Here is a 16,777-nt window from a genome sequence, read left to right on the forward strand (position 1 = left end):
AGGACCCACACCTCTGGAGGAGCACACATTCAGTGTTGTGTTTACACCACAAGTCAAGGAAATTACTGAAGATAAACGATTTAAAACTATTGAAACCTCACTGTAAAATGAATTTACAAAGCTAGTACACAGTAGATTCTTTGTAATTATTTGTGAAATTTATAAAAAAAGCTGTGTTTTCAGTGCAGGTTAGTATTCTAAAAATACTAATAAATAAAGAAATAAATAATAATTAAATTATTTTATTTTAGTCAGTTGCCAATTAAACATTTCTCATTTTCATTTGGTTTAAACTGAAATACTTAAACAAAATAAACTAAAAATAAGAGCTAAAACTTAAATGATAAGTAAAAATTTATAGCCTGAATGCACTGTAAGTCGCTTAGGATAAAAGCGTCTGCTAAATGCATACATTTCATTTTAATTTAATTTAATTTAATTTTAAAACTATATATAAACAAGTAAAAAATATTTTGTATTACAATTAAAATTATCAATGTTTTTTATATTTTAATTTGGTAATTTGGTGAATAACTAAAACTAAAACCATAAAAACACATAAAATAAACATTAACCAAAAAACTAATTTTGTCACCTAGTTGCCAATTTAAGATTTTCTCATTTCTAAAGTTAAAACCTAAAACTATAGTTAAAAACAAAACAAAACACAATTTTAACTTAAATTAAAATGAAAACAGAAAATATAAAATGAAATTCAAAATATATTAAAAAAATTATAATCTGAAATAATATTAAAATAAATTTAAAAAAATGTCTCCGCTTTATCAAGTTCTGTAAAGCAAACACGCTTTAAAGACATGGAACAACATTCACAACTCGTTAACAATGAAATTCCAATATTCACAACTATAAAGAATATTTTATATGCAAAATATTAAGTGCAACATCAGTATCCGTAAATGTTGAGTAATCTGAGCGCACAACTGGAGATAACTCATATACAGGTTCAGACTTGTGGTTACATGCGGCATGAAAACCAGATGCACTGGCAGCGTTGTGACGAGTAAAGCAGACTCACAGCAGCTCAGTGTAGCGTCTCGTTGAGCAACAGCGTGTGTGTGTGTGTGTGTGTGAGTGTGTGTGTTCAACGCTTTCATTCTGCTTGAGCAAGCTGTGGTTGGTTAGAAATGACTGAGCGCTCAACTGTTCCCGCGCTCACAACCAATTCAGTATCAGTGTTCAAGCGCTCTATGCCTTAAAGAACTCAACTCAAACCAAAACGCGTTAGCATCACAACTTCACCACATCTCACCCACGTGAGCAAATATATATATAAAATAACAGACAAAATCTGCAGAGTGAAATTAAATGATTATTGAATATTCAAAGACTTTGTAAAAACGAAGTTAATATTTGCTAAAAGCTGACGGTAGATAAGAATGCATTAAAGCGTTTGCCTTCCTGTTACTAATAATATAAAAGTAAACGCTGTAACACTTTTTTGTGTATGTTGTTTACTCTGTTTAAGAGTTCTGCATCATTTATTAGTCATAACTGTTAAACAGAGACAACTAAATAATGGAGATGAGAAGGAGAGCCTTGTGTGCTCAGGTCTCACTGCTTTCAAATTAAAAGTCCAGGAATTCAAAATAAAATATGAGTTGATATAAGCTGTCAGGCAGAACTGAAAAATACATTGTCTTATGACAATAATAAAAAATAAAAAAATATCGGCTGACATATCGGCCAAAAAGAAAAATATATTGTCTGATGCGGAAAATAAAAAAAATGTAAAATATCGGCCAAAAAGAAAAATATATTGTCTGATGCTGATAATAAAATAATGCTAAATATCGGCCAAAAAGAGAAATATATTGTCTGATACAGAAAATAAAAAAAAGTAAAAATATCGGCCAAAAAGAGAAATATATTGTCTGATGCTGATAATAAAATAATGCTAAATATCGGCCAAAAAGAGAAATATATTGTCCGATGCTGAGAATAAAATAATGCTAAATATCGGCCAAAAAGAAAAATATATTGTCTGATACAGAAAATAAAAAAAAGTAAAAATATCGGCCAAAAAGAAAAATATATTGTCTGATGCTGATAATAAAATAATGCTAAATATCGGCCAAAAAGAAAAATATATTGTCTGATACAGAAAATAAAAAAAAGTAAAAAAATCGGCCAAAAAGAAAAATATATTGTCTGATGCTGATAATAAAATAATGCTAAATATCGGCCAAAAAGAGAAATATATTGTCCGATGCTGAGAATAAAATAATACTAAATATCGGCCAAAAAGAAAAATATATTGTCTGATACAGAAAATAAAAAAAGTAAAAATATCGGCCAAAAAGAAAAATATATTGTCTGATGCTGATAATAAAATAATGCTAAATATCGGCCAAAAAGAAAAATATATTGTCTGATACATAAAATAAAAAAAAGTAAAAAAATCGGCCAAAAGAAAAATATATTGTCTGATGCTGATAATAAAATAATGCTAAATATCGGCCAAAAAGAGAAATATATTGTCCGATGCTGAGAATAAAATAATGCTAAATATCGGCCAAAAAGAGAAATATATTGTCTGATACAGAAAATAAAAAAAAGTAAAAATATCGGCCAAAAAGAGAAATATATTGTCTGATGCTGATAATAAAATAATGCTAAATATCGGCCAAAAAGAGAAATATATTGTCCGATGCTGATAATAAAATAATGCTAAATATCGGCTGACATATCGGCCAAAAAGGAAAATATATTGTCTGATGCGGAAAATAAAAAAAAATTCAAAATATCGGCCAAAAAGAAAAATATATTGTCTGATGCGGAAAAAAATATCGTCCAAAAAGAGAAATATATTGTCTGATGCTGATAATAAAATAATGCTAAATATCGGCCAAAAAGAGAAATATATTGTCTGATGCTGATAATAAAATAATGCTAAATATCGGCCAAACAGAAAAATATATTGTCTGATGCTGATAATAAAATAATGCTAAATATCGGCCAAAAAGAGAAATATATTGTCTGATGCTGATAATAAAATAATGCTAAATATCGGCCAAAAAGAGAAATATATTGTCTGATGCTGATAATAAAATAATGCTAAATATCGGCCAAAAAGAGAAATATATTGTCTGATGCTGATAATAAAATAATGCTAAATATCGGCCAAACAGAAAAATATATTGTCTGATGCGGAAAATAAAAAGATGCCAAATATCGGCTGACATCAGGGATGGTTCAACTTAAACCTTATTAAGCATCTGTAAAATGGTTTGCTATAAATAACACATTAACCAAACAGGGTTCAGCTAATATATGTTTCTGTTGATGGATGCACATTCTTGCTTCCCAGACATTATAACAACAGCGATGAATAAAAAATGAACGGTGACAAACCATTCTCTCTTGTTCAATGCGAATGCTGTATGCTGGAATATGAGATTGAAAAAAGACTGCACAGAAGAGACCCCTTGGATCCCTGTACGATCCTACACAGGATATCCTCTAATGGCGTCTGCTGGCCAGAACGTGCACTACTTAGGGGTCAGTTAATGGTCTGTGTGGTCTAATAGTGAGGATGGATTTATGAGTGCTCCCCGAGGGCAGGTGTTGCACGTCAGGAAAGAGTGGGAGGATCAGCAGTGTGTCATCTTCCCTTTGAACACGTCCAACAAAAGCGCAGCTAAAAGGGCTTCACCAACGCCTGAACCAGTGCTTAGCATTTCAAATCAACATTTATAGGCTTTAGCAGTGTTTGGTTGAGTGGAGCGCCCACATGCTTTCACCCTACAGCAGAGGGATTTTGAAATGAGCAGAGTTTCCTCCATGTGGAGATCAGCACTGGTTTCTGAGATAGAGGAAGTCTGCATTCATACAGTAAAGATCATCAGAATCGGTGAAATATTTAAGTTAGTGATCGTTCAGCTAAATAAAGTAAAAATATATTTACACAGACTTAAATGGCTCTTTTTTATTTTTAATAATTTAGTTACGCTCTTCTGTTGGTTTTATTAGTTTTTTTTTTTAAAACACTATATTGTATAATTATTCATATATATAATGTAATGTAATTTAATTCCTATATAAAAATACCATAAAATAAAATGGTATAAAAAAGGAAAATGAGACGTTCCTACAATCTAACTAAAAATACAAAACTTAAATATTGGGTGAAATATTAAAACTTTAATAAGAATTTAATTTGAAAAGATGATAAACAAATAGTTTATTTTTTAGAAAACACTACTTGCACTATTTATTTTGGTTTTTACTAATATTCTGATTTAGCTTGTTTTATTTTTTAAATGTAATTTTATCATTTGTATTGGTTTTTCTGAACACACTACTTGCCCTATTTTATAAATTCCATAAAATAATGCATAAATATGCAGCTAGATTTCTGGGTAAAATATAACAAATATTCATGGCATTTAAGTTATAAAGTAACCATCTGTCCTGTGCATGTGACTGACCCACTGGCCTCTATATTCATGGTTTTGTGTCATCCCAGCTTATGCATCAGTTAATCAGCATAAATTAATTGGATATGTAGGAGGTAAAGCATGTCAATTTTCATTTAAGGAGAACTTAACTAAAGCTGTAAACAGGGAACCCTGTCCGTAATGTTATCATATAAATGGTAAAAAAACAAAACAATGTAATATCGATTTATTTTTTAGATATGACAAACAACACTTGAGTAGTAAACAAATATTTAAACTGCACATACAGCAGTTTATCAACTTTGTACTGATATAATTATGTTTCTACTTTCTACAATGCACAGCATTTAAACTGTGGATGTCAAGACAGATTCATTCAAACTAATATTACAGCACTAAAATAATGTTTTGTTCATGTATCAAACTGTAAACAACACAGGATAAAACACAGATGCCCAAACTTTTTAATATAAAGGGCCAAATATTTAACTTGGTCGAGGGCCAAAATTAAATGCATTATATCTGACTACATTTTTAAATATTTAATAATTTATTAAATAATTAAATTTTTTACTTATTAAATAAAAGTAACTTTTTTTTTCAACTTTTACAAAATTTTACAAAAATGAAAAATAAATGAATTAGAAAAGAAGATTTCTGAAATATAATTTTTGCTTGTGATTTGGCGCACACTAAAAGTGCACAATGTCGGACACTTCGTGCACTTCCTGTAATGAAAATTCATACACTTGAGTACATATCTGGGACTTTGTGTAATGATCATGGCTGTTCCTGATGTGAGGTGTGATGCCGGGCGTTTACCTGACACAACAGTGAACATACCTCACTGTACAAGGACAGACTTGCTTTTACGGGCTGTGAGCCATGAACACAACAACCACGGCTGGCGTTACTAGAGCATGCTGGGACATAAAGCAGACACACTGGTTCTTACGAGATACACGCTTCTCCAAATGACTGCTTTTCCCAGGAGGAAAAACCCCAACAACACAGGCTTTAAAGCACCAGAAGCACTCATGTCCAGGCAATTTCACTATTACTTATATTTAGTTTTATTATATATATATATATATACACACACACACACATTTTATTTAAATATATTTTTATATTAATATTCAAAGCCTGTAAAATGTATATTTTAGTTTTAAGTGTAAATCATAATATATATGTTTTATATATATTATTTATTTTTAATAAGAAAAATTATTTTTATATTTTCAGTTTTCAATTTAATTTTAGTTTAATTTTTTTGTAATTTTGTCATCCACTTTTGTAATCCTTATTAATATTTGGCTTTTTTTAAATATCACATTTCGGGTTTAATTCCTTTTATTTATTTTTCAGTTATAGATTTTGTTTCAGTTTTTATTTATTTCCATTTAGTAATTTTATCGCTTCAACTTATTTAAGTTAATAATAATATTTGAATGTATTTCAGCTTTATTTCAATGAGCATAACAGTTTTAGGTAGGTTTAGTTAACTGTACTAACCCTGGTCTGAGCTGGGAGTTAACAGGTTAATAGCTGGAACTCAAAGCACATGAAGTAAGAGTTTGTCAGGAACGAGGCAGATGAGCAGATTAGGGTCAGATTAGTTCACTACTCGAGCTGTTCAGAAGGAAATAAAGCCGTGTGTGATCGACTGAGTCAATGAGCCGATGTCAAACCCGAGCTGAAGCCGTGGGAAACACACCCGACACACGGAGGAAACCTGAGAGAGCCGGAGCCGACGGGCCACAGATCAGATGGCACACGCAGATGCTCACGCTAAGCTTTCACATGCTCCAACACGCACACATGACAAGAGCAGAGACGCTCGCAACCGGAAAAGAGTGAGTGAAACACATGAACATGGAACACTAGCATTCAGCTAGCTGCTTACTGTAGTACATACTAGCCTAAAGACAGCATCCTACTGTTTTTAACAGGATTCAGTAGAACAGCATCAGTGCACTTCTTCAGTAGTGATGGTTCTGGTTTTTCGAGGGCCGGTGCAGATATTAGAGCTTGTGTTTGTGAGAGACAGACAGACAGACGCTCATGCCATGCTAGTTTGGTCTGGTCAGAGCAGAACCTGCCCTCGACTGAATCTGGTTTCTCCAAAGGCTTTTTCTCCATTTCTGTCACCGATAGAGTTTTGGTTCCTTGCCGCCGTCACCTTTGGCTTTCTTAGCTGACTGACATCACTGAATCATCAATGGACTGGAAAATGACTGGTTGTTATTGTCCTCTTGCACTTCTCAAAGACTATTCTCCAGTTTGCTGCTTTGACGCAATCAGTTTTGGATAAAGCCCTGTAGAAGTAACCTCATGTGTACATGCCAGTCTGACAACACTTCCAATCCCAGTCAAAACACACACACACACACACACACACACACACACACACACACACACACACACACACACAGTTTGTGAAACTCTGAGCTCATTTCCTGGCGTCACCTGTATTCAAACGCTGTGGCCTCCATCACCACAAACAACATCATGTGATCAAGCCGTGTCTCATGTCAACATCACCCAATGAAATGCTCTTTACTTGAGTTATTTATAACCTACTACTGCTCGTATCAATTCGGATAATTGTACTTTTCAGTCATTTTTATTAAGTTCATTACATGCTTTTATTCATGTTTTAAGATTCATTCTAATTAAGAAACTGATTTTAGGTTTGATTTATTTTTCAATTCAGTATTAGTCGTTATTGATTTCATGCAACACTTCCACATGCAATGCACTATTATTATTAATATACTATTATGGGCTCTATTAATATTTTGTTTTCCACTTTCATTTAAAAATTTTTTTATTTTGTTATGTGCTTTTGTCATTTTTATTAGTTTTATTATCATTTTTTTCTTCTGTTTTAATTTATTCCATGTCAGCAATTACTCAATGCAATGCAGTGTACAACTTCAGTATTATTTATATAGTATTATTTGTCTCTTTTTAATATTGTGAGTAGCTTTTCATTTTGTTTTCAGGTTTTATTTTTAGTTATTTTTTAGTACTTTTGTTATGGGCTTTTGCCGTTTTTGTAACTATTCAGATTTTATTTATTTTCACTTAAAATCATTCTAATTTCTAATTTTCTTTTTGTTTAATCCATTCCATTTTAGCATTATTTGAACACAAATGCATTAGTTTTAGTCCACAATAACAATCCTGACGCGATGGAGCGTGTATGCATATACAGACTAACTCTAACTGGTTTGGCTGTAGTACTGGTGTTTTACAGGGGACAAATGAAGAGAAGCAGTGTGTCGGAGAGGATGCTAACAGCATGCTACAATCCCTGCCAATGATCAATAGCCTGTAAAACACCATCACTAATAGCTGAGCTAGTGCACCATCCCGACCGGTCTCTGATCGAGTGTGATGTGAGTCATGTGGAAGGACCTTAAACTCAAGCCTGGCGTTCCCGTTTCCCAGCCGAGGACACGACGAGAGTGAGAATCAGCAGTATGAGTCAGAAACTCATCAGCTTCTGTCCCGGCGTCACACGAACACTGCCTACACTCTCTGCGTCTCGTTTGTGATGCTAATGGCCTTTCATTTCTCACCGCTGCGGCTCGTACTTCAGGTAGCAGGAGCTTACATGCAGACGGAGTGAATTCTATTCCTTTCTATTGATCGTCAAGGTGTGATTTGGACATATGACATATCTCCTACACAGCGTCGCCCACGCAGAGCTATGAAAGAGATGAAGCATCAGTCAGGATCTCCTCAGCTAGATGCTGTCTTCTACAGATCATTGGTACCAAACATACACATGCAAAAATCTTACGATATCAGTCCTTCCACAGTATACTGATAAACGCTCACATGCAAACATGCATGGAAACTAGTCTACATTTCTGGGTCAAAATGCCATTTTAAAGGCATCGATGGGTTAATGATCCTCTGTGGCGGCTCAAAACTCAGATCCACCTCAGCCCCTCGTATGAAAGCACACAGATATAGATGCATTCATACATTACGTAATGCATGAATATCCATCATCAAACTGTCTACATCTCAAAGTTTTGGTATCATAACGCGATGCACAATAAACGATGAATGTTGCACACCTACAGAATGACGTTGTGTTGTGCCTTATTGTGCGCTAACAGCCAAATACATACAAAGTTATGCCAAAATGCCCATCTTAATGAGGGTGTAACTAATTTATGCTAATAGTATATAGGCTATTAAAACATAAGCACAACTAATTTTTGCTGTATCTTGTTATTGTATTTGTTTGTGCTACTGCTTGTCATTTATCTATTCTTATTTTATTACTAACTGTTAACTTGTCTTTTTTAGTTCAATTCAGATTTTGAAATCAAAGTTCTTTTTAAGAATCTTTCTGTCAATATAAATATAATTATGAAACAGAGAGTTCCGCTCCTTGATTCTGATTGGCTGAGCCGCTCCTTGATTCTGATTGGCTGAGCCCCTCCTTGATTCTGATTGGCTGAGCTGCGTTCGAAGCTGTTGTGAATTACGCTACAAAGTAACACACACCTTTGTTTACTTCTGTGTGTTGCTCGGCAACCACTTTGTAGCAACCACAACTGTTTCTGAGGAGCTACATTGTTAAGTGGAAGAAACTGTTTTTATACTTTATTTGCTCTGTTTTATTTTGTGAAACCTTACTGTGTATATGGAATAACTGTTTTATAAAAGCAATAATCCCTGTGAAGCCGTGGTTTACAGTGAATTTATAACAGCTGAGGAGGTTATAGGCCTAAATACCTAACAACGCCCCTCAGCTGTTATAAATTCACTGTAAAGATCAAATAAAATAAGCCCCATCAGACTCTGACTGTAAATGACGATGCAGTTAAATGCCTTAACATCTTAATTTTCCCCGTCCTGAACTGGCTACTGGTCAAGCGGGTCACCTGTCACATGACCAGCTCGGTTTCCGCTCACACTTTCTGTTTGTCCTTCATTCATCACGCTTAATAAAACACACGGACCACATGAAGTGACTGTACAGACGTCCGGGGAAACGACCCATAAATGCCAAAGATATTCCCACAACATTCATTAATCAATCGCTGGCCTTTAGGACTAAATACCTGATCTCAATCACACAGAAGTGCACTTCAAGGACTTAGAGGCAGTAAAGTATGACATTGCACAAGAGTACGTAGAGATCCAGCCACTGGGATTTAAGTTAATGTACTAAAATAACCAAATCTAAAATAAAAATTAATAAACTATATAACATATATATAAAATAAAAAATATGTAATTAGTGCTGTCAGATGATTAAATAAAAGTTACTGTGTATATTTATTATGTATATAAATACACACACATGCATGTTTTATTTCTATATTAAAAATATTTATATATAATATAAATTATATAAATATAAGTGTGTTATTATTACATGTAAATAATTTCAAAATATATTCTGTATGTGTGTGTATTTATATATACATAATAAATATACACAGTACAAATATATAGTGTAAACAAAAACATTTATTTTGGATGCGATTAATCATTTGACAGCATTAATAATAATATCAACTACATCTAAAAACATAAAAACTCATTCATAACACTGCAAAGAGACGGTCAGAGAGGCAGCAATACTATAGAAGTGCTGCATTATGAGTTAACTAGACAGTGTACACTAGATGGTCACTAGTAGCCTCAGAGGAGTGTCTGGAAGCAGATAACGCAGACAGATGATGATGTCACTGCAGCCTCTGACATCATCGTGAGGAATCAGACACAAATGAAAACCTCACAGAAACACCACACAGTAAACCAGGAATGCCAAAAAAAAGTTGAAAGTATTTGAGCCATTAAGCCTTTTTAGGGCCCGAGCACCGAGGTGCGAGGACCCTCTTGTATCTGCTTTGTTTTTAGGGCCCGAGCACCGAGGTGCGAGGACCCTCTTGTATCTGCTTTGTTTTTATTATTATTATTCTTCTTCTTCTTCTTCTCCCGAATGAATCGCATTTTTGAGGGCTTTAACATGCTCAAAAAGTCATGAAACTTTGCACACTCGTCAAACCTGGTGAAAATTTTCGTCTGATATAGGATTCAGAAGAGGGTGTGGCAAAATGGCTCGACAGCGCCACCTATACCAAGAAAATCAACAGCCTTCCAGCTATGTTTCACGTACATGCACGAAAATTGGCACACATATGTAACACACCAATACCTACAAAAAAGACTCTTGGAGCGAAATTCTAAACCCAACAGGAAGTCGGTTATTTTTAATATTATGAGCATATTTTGTGTAATTTTGGTCATTTCCATGTGTTGTATTTTAACGAACTCCTCCTAGAGAGTTCTTCAAATCAACACCAAATTTGGTATGCCTAATCTAAAGGCCTTTGCGATGTTAAATTGCGAAGATCCTGACTTTTCGTTGAAGGGCGTGTCCGTGGCAGCCTGGCGAATTTCGATGATTCGCCATGAAAAATGAAGTTGCTATAACTCACACATACAATGACCAATCTGCCCCAAACTTCACATGTTTGATGAGACTCCGAGCCTGAACAGATTGACATGCCCATATTCAGCTATAGTCATAGCGCCACCTATTGGCAACAGGAAGTGACATATTTTACGCTGCGACGAACTACTCCTAGAAATTTTATGACATCAATGTCTTTTTTGTGGTCAGTCTAATCTAAAGGCCTGTGCGATGTTCAGTTGTGAAGATCTTGAGTTTTCGTTAAAAGGCTTGTTCATGGTGCCGCGACGAAGTTCGATGTCTCGCCATGCGAATAAAAGATGTTATAACTCAGGCATAAGATGTCCGATCTTCCCCAAACTTCACATGTGTGATAAGAGTCCTGGCCTGAACAGATCTTCAGGCCAATATTCCACCGGGTGTGGCAGAATGGCTCTATAGCGCCACCTATACACTTTCAACGGAGTGCGCCTCGAGCTATGTTTCACGTACATGTACAAAAATTGGTACACACATGTAACACTCCAATACCTACAAAAAAAGTCTCTTGGTACGAAATCCGGATCCCAACAGGAAGTCGGTTATTTTGAATTTTCCCTTCAAAATTGCTGTTGTTTTTGCCATTTTCAGGGGTTGTACTTTAACGAACTCCTCCTAGAGATTTATTCAGATCAACACCAAACTTGGTCAGTGTAATCTAAAGCCCTTTGCGATAATAAATTGCGAAGGACTTGAGGTTTCGTTAAAGGGCGGGTCCATGGCGGCCTGACAAATTTCGATGTTTCGCCATGAAAAAGGAAGTTGCTGTAACTCAGACATACAATGTCCAATCTGCCCCAAACTTCACATGTTGGATAAGACTCTTGACCTGAACAGATCTACATGCCAATATTCAGTTATAGTCATAGCGCCACCTATTGGCAACAGGAAGTTACATATTTTACACTGCGACAAACTACTCCTAGAAATTTTATGACATCAATGTCTTTTTTGTGGTCAGTCTAATCTAAAGACCTGTGTGATGTTTAGTTGTGAAGATCTTGAGTTTTTGTTAAAAGGTGTGTCCATGGCGCCGTGATGAAGTTCAATGTCTCGCCATGGGAATAAAAGATGTTATAACTCAGGCATAAAATGTCCGATCTTGCCCAAACTTCACTTGTGTGATAAGGGTCCTGGCCTGGACAGATCTGAAGGCCAATATTCCATCGAGTGTGGCAAAATGGCTCAATAGCGCCACCTATACACTTTCAACGGAGTGCGTATACACTTTAAACGGAGTGCGCCTTGAGCTATGTTTCACGTACATGTACAAAAATCGGTACACATATGTAACACACCAATATCTACGAAAAAGTCTCTTGGTACGAAGTCCGAATCCCAACAGGAAGTCAGTTATTTGGAATTTTCTCTGCAAAATTAGTGTTGTTTTGGCCATTTTCAGGGGTTGTACTTTAACGAACTCCTCCTAGATATTTATTCAGATCAACACCAAACTTGGTCAGTGTAATCTAAAGCCTTTTGCGATCTTAAATTGCGAAGATCTTGAGGTTTCGTTAAAGGGCGTGTCCATGGCGGCCTGACAAATTTCATTGTTTCGCCATGAAATAGGATGTTGTTGTAACTCAGGCATAAAATGTCCAATCCTCCCCAAACCTCAGATGTTCGATAAAAGTCCTGCCCTGAACACATCTGAAGGCCAATATTCCATTATAATGATAGCGCCACCTGCTGGCAACAGGAAGATTGGCACATATATGGAATAAACATTGATATATTCTACTTATATTTATGAGTTTAAACGCATATTTCTCACCGTTCACCTATTAACTAAAGCCACTCGCTGCCGGTGAGCCCGGGTGCGAGGGCCCGTTCATCGCTGCTTGCAGCTTTAATTTATTATTATTATTCTTCTTCTTCTTCTTCTCCCGAATGAATCGCATTTTTGAGGGCTTTAACATGCTCAAAAAGTCATGAAACTTTGCACACGCGTCAAACCTGGTGAAAATTTTCGTCTGATATAGGATTCAGAAGAGGGTGTGGCAAAATGGCTCGACAGCGCCACCTATACCAAGAAAATCAACAGCCTTCCAGCTATGTTTCACCTACATGCACGAAAATTGGCACACATATGTAACACACCAATACCTACAAAAAAGACTCTTGGAGCGAAATTCTAAACCCAACAGGAAGTCGGTTATTTTTAATATTATGAGCATATTTTGTGTAATTTTGGTCATTTCCATGTGTTGTATTTTAACGAACTCCTCCTAGAGAGTTTTTCAAATCAACACCAAATTTGGTATGCCTAATCTAAAGGCCTAAGCGATGTTAAATTGCGAAGATCTTGAGTTTTCGTTGAAGGGCGTGCCCGTGGCGGCCTGGCGAATTTCGATGATTCGCCATGAAAAATGAAGTTGCTATAACTCACACATACAATGTCCAATCTGCCCCAAACTTCACATGTTTGATGAGACTCCGAACCTGAACAGATTGACATGCCCATATTCAGTTATAGTCTTAGCGCCACCTATTGGCAACAGGAAGTAACATATTTTACGCTGCGACGAACTACTCCTAGAAATTTTATGACATCAATGTCTTTTTTGTGGTCAGTCTAATCTAAAGGCCTGTGCGATGTTCAGTTGTGAAGATCTTGAGTTTTCGTTAAAAGGCTTGTTCATGGCGCCATGGCGAATTTCGATGTCTCGCCATGGGAATAAAAGATGTTATAACTCAGGCATAAAATGTCCGATCTTCCCCAAACTTTACATGTGTGATAAGAGTCCTGGCCTGAACAGATCTGCAGGCCAATATTCCACCGGGTGTGGCAGAATGGCTCTATAGCGCCACCTATACACTTTCAACGGAGTGCGCCTCGAGCTATGTTTCACGTACATGTACAAAAATTGGCACACACATGTAACACTCCAATACCTACAAAAAAGTCTCTTGGTACGAAATCCGGATCCCAACAGGAAGTCGGTTATTTTGAATTTTCCCTTCAAAATTGGTGTTGTTTTTGCCATTTTCAGGGGTTGTACTTCAACGAACTCCTCCTAGAGATTTATTCAGATCAACACCAAACTTGGTCAGTGTAATCTAAAGCCCTTTGCGATAATAAATTGCAAAGGACTTGAGGTTTCGTTAAAGGGCTGGTCCATGGCGGCCTGACAAATTTCGATGTTTCGCCATGAAAAAGGAAGTTGCTGTAACTCAGACATACAATGTCCAATCTGCCCCAAACTTCACATGTTAGATAAAACTTCTGCCCTTAACAGATCTCCATGCCCACATTCAGTTATAGTCATAGCGCCACCTATTGGCAACAGGAAGTGACATGTTTTACGCTGCGAAAAACTACTCCTATAATTTTTTTGAGATTAACATATATTTTGTGGTCAGTCTTATCTAAAGGCCTGTGCAATGTTAACTTTTGGAGATCTTGAGTTTTTGTTAAAGGGCGTTTCCATGGCGCCATGACAAAATTTGATGTCTTGCCACAGCAAGAGAAGTTGTTGTAACTCAAGCATAAAATGTTCAATCTTCCCCAAACTTCACATGTGTGATAAGAGTCCTGGCCTGAACACATCTGAAGGCCAATATTCCATTATAATGATAGCGCCACCTGCTGGCAACGGTAAGATTGGCACATATATGGGATATACTTTGATATATTCCACTTATATTTAGGACATTAAATGCATATTTCTCAACGTTCACCTTTTTACTAAAGCCACACGATGGCAGTGAGCCCGGGTGCGAGGGCCCGTTCATCGCTGCTTGCAGCTTTAATTTATTATTATTATTCATTGCATTGCTACATTATTTTAATGAGAATTAATGTCTGGATGCATGCTTACATTTTGAGTTTGCAATTTTCTATTATGATTATTATTAGTCATGACTAAATCATGCTAAATCATGAAAATGACTCCGTCCAGACATCATTTATAATAAATAAAAAAATAAAATTGCAAGATAACATATTAATATGAAAATATTATATATATATATATGTTTTTTTTATTTCTTTGTACATACTCATGTCATAATATATTTTTAAAGCAAAAAAAAGAAAGAATTTATAATATATAAAATGCATATAAATTTTTTTTGTGGGGTTTTTATTTTTCTCAATTTTATTTATCATTCTAAATGTATGTAAATTAAAATGGCTTATTTATTAAGTACTGGCATGCTATATTAAAATCTACATTATACATAAAATGTCCCTTTTTTTTCAATAATATTATTTAATATATATATATATATATATATATTCTGCTAAACTACATTGTACAGTCATAATATTTTTAAAAGCAAAATAAAAAAGTAATTAACAAGATATAAAATAATTTCATTTGTAGTTTTTATTTTTTCTTAATTTTCTTTAAGCAAAAATTAAGGAACTTATAAATACTAGCCAAATTAAAATACTGACATGCTATATTAAAATCTACATAATACAGAAAATTATTTTTTTATTTAGAATATAATTTCATAAATATGGTGTTACAAAGAGACTTTATTTTCTTTATAATTTGTTATTTGCATGTAGGACACAGCTAACATACATTTAGAACTCTACAAGCACATTTATAGAATTTAAGAAATTTTAAAACTGCAGACAGAGCAGAACCCTAAATTATGTTCCTCTCTTCACATCTACCTGTCAAGATCATATTACAAACCAAAAATAAGAGGTATTATTTTCTCTCTTTCGGTTCGAGTCGCAGCATGGATTGGGTTTCAGACCGGAGGAGAGAGAAACTCGAGTGTTTGAGTGACAGCAGCGCGAGAGAGAACATCTGATTGAGTCTTGGCGGAACGCGTTTAAAATCACCTCAGAAAATAACGGTCGGAAAAGGCGCGTTACCTGCAGCTCGGCCCGCTCCAGCTCCCACTGCGCTCGTTCCACCTCGAACCGGGCCCACTCGTGCTGCAGAAAGTGTAAAATCCCCGGGATACTGTACTGAGCGCGGGCCGTCTCTCCGCCGCCGCCGTCGCCCGGTTGAGGCGCTTTTGCTCCTCCGGGAAGAACCGAGTTGTTGTTGTTGTTGAAGAACACACCGGGGCCCGCCTGCTCGTCCATGGCTAGGACGGGAATCGGAGGTCTGGTCGACCACACGGACACTAGATTACGTCCGATCGCTCGCTTCGATATCCGCCTCGGTACTAGAACGGGAAACGGTGCGGCTGCGGCGCTCCACTCACCGCGAGCTGCTGCTGTCTGCTGTCACTTCACGACGTTTCCGCTAGTGCTGTCCGATTCACCAATGACTCGTTCTTGTGAGTCGATTCGCTGAACTGAACCGGTCGAACCGATCAGCGGAGTGGAAAGAAATAAACAGGCTGCAAATGATGGATTTGAATGTTTAAATAAATAAATATATTTTTTTATTTCTTTTTTATAAATAACGTGTACTTAATTTGAAGTAACAAAAATATATTTGAACAATTTTTGATTGTAATGGTTTATTTTGTACAGTATTCTATAATGTTTAGTCTCTCATAAAAACTGTCAATAATATTAATAAAAGAATTGTAAAAAATATTTTTATTGTTTTTGTGTCATATCAGTCAAATCAAAAGCGTAATGTTGAAAAAAAAATATTATGGAACATGTAAGAATTGTATCTGTCAAAAACATAATCGGGGATAAAATTACAATATTTTTTTTATCAAACAACAAAAATTGCAGTTAACTGCACGCATGTCAATGAAGCCTTTAAAGAACCGACTCGTCCGAACGAGCAGATTCTATCAAATGAATCGCGCTTCTCAATGGTTTCCGCTCATTTCACGCCCACAAGCAGATCAACAGATCGCTGCCAGCAAGAAACGCTCTGATTGGACAGAACGAACAACTCGCAGTGTGAACGTCCAATCAGACGCGAGTGCGTAT

At 35.6% G+C, this 16,777-nt stretch overlaps 1 protein-coding gene across 1 annotated transcript in view; it reads right to left on the bottom strand.

Annotated features, from left to right (window-relative positions):
- The window catches only part of LOC113055576 (striatin-like), a 33,914-nt gene extending 17,764 nt beyond the window's left edge, over positions 1-16,150 (bottom strand). Inside the window, exon 1 of the mRNA XM_026221976.1 lies at positions 15,749-16,150. Coding sequence (XP_026077761.1) covers positions 15,749-15,964 — 216 coding nt within the window. The 5' untranslated portion in view covers positions 15,965-16,150. The remainder of the gene's footprint in view (positions 1-15,748) is intronic.
- Positions 16,151-16,777: the final 627 nt, after the last annotated feature.

Source organism: Carassius auratus, chromosome 36, assembly GCF_003368295.1.
Source record: "Carassius auratus strain Wakin chromosome 36, ASM336829v1, whole genome shotgun sequence".
Classification (NCBI taxonomy): domain Eukaryota; kingdom Metazoa; phylum Chordata; class Actinopteri; order Cypriniformes; family Cyprinidae; genus Carassius; species Carassius auratus.